We start from the raw sequence: 6167 nt of genomic DNA on the forward strand, positions 1-6167 counted from the left end.
CTATTTAGAATATATCATATGGTATGAAATGCGTTTTATCTGATATATTTCTGGTTTATTTTCAGTATGGTGTTCACGAGGGGATCCGGATCAGGAGCTGGAGCGAGTGGACATGATAGGTCATGTTTGGGTCTATCAATACCGCCATGATTGAGTACTTTGATGACCGTTACATTGCACTTTCTGAGGCTGCTGTTGCTGCAACTACCATGGTCATTGCGGTCGCTGGGGTTCGTGGAGAGAGAACCTTCCAGTATCGGGACTGCGACAATACGAAGCCCCTGGTGTCCGTTGGGGTTCAGGATCTGATCATTGCTATGAGGTGGTTGTCCAATGTTAAGGGATGTTTCTTTACTTGCTCCTGTCCAGCTGACCAGAAGGTCAAGTGCGCCCTGAACCTTCTCAGGTTGGGGGCGAATGATTGGTGGAGGTTGGTTACTAGCTCTTATACTCCGGAGCAAAGGACTGCTGTTTCATGGGATCAGTTCTCTGAGATGTTATGCACGAGACATGTTCTATTGGTTGAGAGGGAGAGATTAGCCCAAGAGTATCTGAACTTGAGGCAGGGGATTGATTCAGTGACTAAGATAACCAAGATGTTTACTGAGAGAGCACTGTTTTGTCAACATAGGAGAAGAAGATGGAGACTTACAAGAAATGGGGTTGCTCTGAAGCTCATATCTTGCTATTCTGTAGGGTTAATCCAGGGTGTATGTTGAATTCAGAGAAGAAAATAGATAAAGTAATGAATTATCTTGTTAATAAGATGGGGTTTGAGGCATCTGTTATTGCAAAGAATTTTGGTCTCATTTCGCACAATATGGAGAAAAGGATTATTCCAAGATGTTTGGTTTATAAATATTGTTTGGACAACGGATTGATGAATGATAAAAAAAATATTGTGGTTTCATCTGGTGGTTGACCTTACCTGAGAATATGTTCATGAAGAGGTTGGAAGGATATAATATAAAAGCTCCAAATGTTTTGAAATTTTATGAGGAAAAGTTAGATCAGACAAATTGAAAATGGTAATATGTTGTAAGTATATGGTAATTGTTGTTGTCATTTTTCGATTTTATGTTTATATGAGATATAGATAATTTTTTGGTGACTGATGATATTAGAATTATTATTTTTTCTTTCCCATTTTATACACATCTTGCAAAATGATTGCATGAGTTTCTATGTTGATGTCATTGTTTCTTGTCTAGCATTCATATCTATGGTCATATTTGCTTGAACAATCAATGATTTTGTGTCTCAATTGATTCAAAGGATATTTGTTTTTGGGTGATGATCATTGTGCTCGTGTTTGTTGTAGTATTTTCACATACAACTTTTAAGATGCTCTTTTTGAATAACATGTTCTAAATGTTTAAGAGAGGTTTGGTTTAGATTTCGATATGGTTCCTATTCATAGCCTTGGCAAAGGGGTCCCATTTTTTGGTTTGTTTGCATTATAAAGATATGTCTTTGTAACATCATAGCACAAAACTAATGTTATCTTCCTTAAGTGAAAGTAATGCGTCCATTCCACCTTCACTCAACTTCAAAGTATGATCCTTAATAAGAAAAAAATTAAAACTATAATGCTTTAATACAAAACAATAAAGTTGTATGGTATGTATAATAAGCAAATAAATTAAAGTACATTGCTATTTTTTGTATTTACCCTTAACAAAAGTGAATGTTCAATGCAATAATAAAAAGAAACTAAAGTAGAATGCTATAATACACGAGTGCCACCTAAAATCAGTTTTTTTACAATATTAATACATAATTTAAACAAGGACCAAATGTGAAAATAACAATGTAGTTTTATTTATTTTTTGCTATAACATCCTATTCATCCTTGGTTTACAATTATAAATAATATTATCTCATTAAGAAGTCGACTTTATTACAAAACATTAGTAGGATTATTATAGAAAAAGGATAAATCTAAACAAAAATGTTAAGTTTTCTCTGTAATTTAAACAAAAATCAAGTCTTTTCCACAAAAAAGGATAAATCTAACCACATATTTTGCAAGGGTGGCCAACAAAATAGTTGTTTTCCATGTAAGAAGACATCTTTTTGACCATTTTGTAGTTAGTCCTACGAAATGACCCGCAAAATTACCATGTTACAGGTTTGCCCAACAAAATGATTATTTCGTAGAGTTAACCTACAAAATGATCATTTATTTATTTGAAAATTTTGTAGTGAAATAACTAACCTGCAAAATGATAATTTATTTATTTGAAGGTTTTATATAAAATTTTATAAAATTCTGAAACCAAACTCATGTTATATATATATATATATATATATATATATATATATATATATATATATATATATATAAAATTCCACCTAACTCCATCTACTAATATTAAATCTATCAGTGGCCTTATGCACTTATTACACAAAGAGATTAAAACCATATCATATTTCATACCAAACCCCATCTTAACTCATTTCCTGAACATTCCGATGAAAAGAATTTCCACCTTTCATGGTAGATCATATTTTCATAGTTATGAAGTGCACCGTAGATAAACAAAAGAGAGACACGAAACACTAGATAACTTAAAGAACATGTAAAGGTTATCTATGAAGAGGAAAAAGATGAAATGGATAAAAGATAAGAAAAAAAACCTAAAAATTATATACATGTGACTTTGTCATACCGACAAAAATCTTTAAAACTTTACGACGAAATGATCCACCTTGAAGATAATATTAGAATTAGGCAAAATTTTATTGATGACGAAAAATCATTAACATCCATTATAATTTCCGGATAGCTCGTAATTTCCTTACAATGAGTTGGATGACATATTTTACTATGTGTTATGCTGCATTTCTATGCGCCTTTTGTGACGATTATATATCAGTTTACACATTTCTTTGTGTTTATTTGTTTCATAATTTACATTGTATCATTTTGTCTGTAAACTTTTATTTTTTTTATTGTTGTAATAGATTTCTATCTGCTTTTTTTTGCCTAACAAAATATTATAATAATAAATACAAAACAATGTACAAAATATTACATCCTAAGAACAAAAATTCAACAAACATTTAAAAAAAACATATTATGTAAGTCGGGTCCTATGATGAAAAGTTATACCACATTGTTTTCATGTACTCTCTATTAGCTTAGGATGACCAAAACTAATTATTGCAAAAACATAGATACAAAACTCAACAATCTCTCAAATATTGATCTATATTTCTATAGACAATCTAAGACTCTATAAATATGACATACAGTTTCCATAAAGTTCATTTGCCCACTGAAACTCCGGTTAGCTTGCTACAATAAAGCAAGACAACGAAAATTAACACTCATGAGGAAAAGTGGCTTATGGTATTTTCGAAGGACACACATGCAAAAAAAAAAAAGCCATAATGAGTATTTTTGTAAGCCAGTTTTAGCATACATGTGAAAATACCACAAGTGACCTACAAAAATGGGTGTGTTGGCAAATAAATTATTGTATTCTTGTAGATATGACCTTAGAAAATAACCGTTCCGCTGGGCACACTACTAGAACTTACCCAGCAAAATTACCCATTTTCATATGTTAATTGTGGTATTTTTGTCGGTATGCTTACAAAAATACCAAAAAATACCTTCAAAAATGGCCAAGTACTTTTTTAAAGTAAAATAGGAAAACAAAAAGGCTAGAAACCTATTTTAGACACTCAAATTCGATTAAAAACACGTAGTTTCGCAGAAGGCCTGTAAAAATGATATTTTGTCTATTTTTTGGTGTATAAATGTCAAATCTGTACAATATATACAAGTATAACAAAGATAAACTTACTTCATTCAACCCATTATACTTATTTTGAACCACATCGTTTGGAGTTCATTAGTTTGTTACGAAATTAAAAGTCGGAAAAAAAAATTGTTTTAAATATGGGGACAAATCAAGGCCCATGTCTCAACCCATTAACAATTTCATTGGGTATGAGACCCATTTTAGAGAAAATTGATAATCATATTGGAGAAAGGTTAATTTTTATCTAAATTTGGAAAAACCTTAGTATTGTTTTTGTTAGATTTTTCTTTTCCTTTCTTAACGCTCATATACAAATAAGAACTTACCTTCCTAAATGCTTTATGAATTCTTGCATCCCATTAAATAAGAACTTACCTTCCTAAAGGATTGTTCTTACTTCTTACTTCAAGGGATTAGATCACTACATCACTAGTCGTCCAAAGAATAAGATAATAATACTATTTTCTCAATGATTGATGTTTTTGGTATTTTAACATTTATATACACTTACATGAGGTGGATAATGCCATTCATAGATATCAGCACAAACCAAAAGAAATAAAAAAGAAGTTAAACAGCAGAAACAAAATCACTGACTGGAAGATTATCTGTTACCAAACAAATGATCTAAAAATCTCATATCAACATTAAATCTAAGTGAATTTATACTCTAAATACAACAACATGATCAAAACTATCTCCATCATCAACAAGGAGATAGATTTGCTAATGGAATCAACAACAATTACAACATAGTTGGAACAGATTACCATCTCATTTTGCAAGATCCAACTTTTCCTGATAGAATTTCAAAACACCTGGAGCTTCTTCCTCATATCTTTTCAGTCTCTTGACAAATATATCCTCCGAACACTTCAACCACCAGCAGAAACCACAGTAATTTTTATCATTCATCAATCCGTTGTCCAGACAATATTGATAAACCAAACATCTTGGAATAATCCTTTTCTCCATACTCAATGAAATAATTACAGAATTCTTTGCAATAACGGATGTCTCAAACCCCATCTTATTAACAAGATAATCCATCACTTTATCGATTTTCTCCTCCGATTTCATCATACACCATGGATCAGTCCTAAATGATAGCAAGATCTGGGCTTTAGACCAACCCCATTTCTCATAAGTCTCCATCTTCTTCTCCCAAGTGGACTTGCTCATTGATCTAACAGCATGAACAGCTAACATAAAACTTGATTTCAAAGGATCAAACCCCATCTCCACAACTTCCTCCACAGCCTTTTTGAATTGGTCTGTAGTAACTAAGAAATCTCTAGGCTGATAAGTTAACAGATACAACATCTTTGATCCAGGCACCCCAACATCACGCAATATTTGCATATTTGGAATCACATTTGCTTGGAAATCCCAATCCAAGACCCACGCACACCTCCTGATTGCAATAAGTGTTCTATCATCGGATTGAAGTAAATCTCTAAGTAAGTTGAAGGTAGGTTCTAAATGATTCTTCAAGCTTCTGCCTAGGGCTTTGGGTCTTGCAGTTAATAACTTGACAATATCAGAATCTGAAAGTCCTATGGAACTTAAGAACTCGAATTTGGGCAAAAGATTTGTTTCGGGATTACATGTGAGAGCCATGGGGAACTTTCGAACCAAATCAGAGATTTGAGTTTCTGTGAACCCTTGATTCTTAAAAAAGGTTATCACAGAGTCTGCTCGATCTGGGGTTTTGATGTGTAAGTATTTGGAAGCTGAAATCGCCTTGGCTGGAGGAAATCCACATGAGTCTACGAGGTAAGAAACTGTAAATGAGTTATCTGATGCTGCTGCTGGTGATGAACATGATGAGCGAGGAAACAGTCTATTAATCGATGGTGTTTTGAACACAGTAAATGTCAAGTTTTTGCCGATGAGATTGAACATTGTGAGTGGAAATTGTTATGATGGACCTGTGGATTGAGTTTACGACTTGTATGCGATTAAAGCTTCTGGATTTTGTGCTTTCTATATAATCGGGTTTCACTTGAAAAACCCTAAAACAAAACCCTTTGAGGGTTTCAAAGGGCAAACTCTTTAGCTAACTGGATACTCTTTTTACTATTCTAAGTTTTTTTTTTTTTTTTTTTTTTTTTTTTTTTTTTTTTGTTTAAAGAAGTGTTTGACAAAAAAAAACTTAGACAAAACTTCAAAAATGGTCCCTGTGGTTTCCGAAAATATCAAGTTTAGTCCCTAAGTTTAAAAAACCTCACAGATGGTCCCTGTGGTTTCAAAACTTTTAACAAATGGTCCTTCCGCCTAACTCCGTCAGCTTTCTACCGTTAAATGAGGGGCATTTTCGTCATTTCAATACACAGGGACCATTTATGAGGTTTTCTCTATTTAAAAAAAAAGAAAAAATAATAATTATTTAAT

At 32.5% G+C, this 6167-nt stretch overlaps 1 protein-coding gene across 1 annotated transcript; it reads right to left on the minus strand.

The window, feature by feature from the left end:
• Positions 1 to 4396: 4396 nt before the first annotated feature.
• LOC145128646 (uncharacterized) lies at positions 4397 to 5812 on the minus strand. The gene has a single exon (XM_079063461.1). It carries the CDS (start codon positions 5676 to 5678, stop codon positions 4548 to 4550), a length of 1131 nt encoding a protein of 376 aa, XP_078919587.1. The 5' UTR covers positions 5679 to 5812; the 3' UTR covers positions 4397 to 4547.
• Between the last annotated feature and the right edge of the window lie 355 nt (positions 5813 to 6167).

Source organism: Lactuca virosa, chromosome 8, assembly GCF_052849685.1.
Source record: "Lactuca virosa cultivar CGN04683 chromosome 8, Lactuca_virosa_CGN04683_v6, whole genome shotgun sequence".
In the NCBI taxonomy this organism is placed as follows: domain Eukaryota; kingdom Viridiplantae; phylum Streptophyta; class Magnoliopsida; order Asterales; family Asteraceae; genus Lactuca; species Lactuca virosa.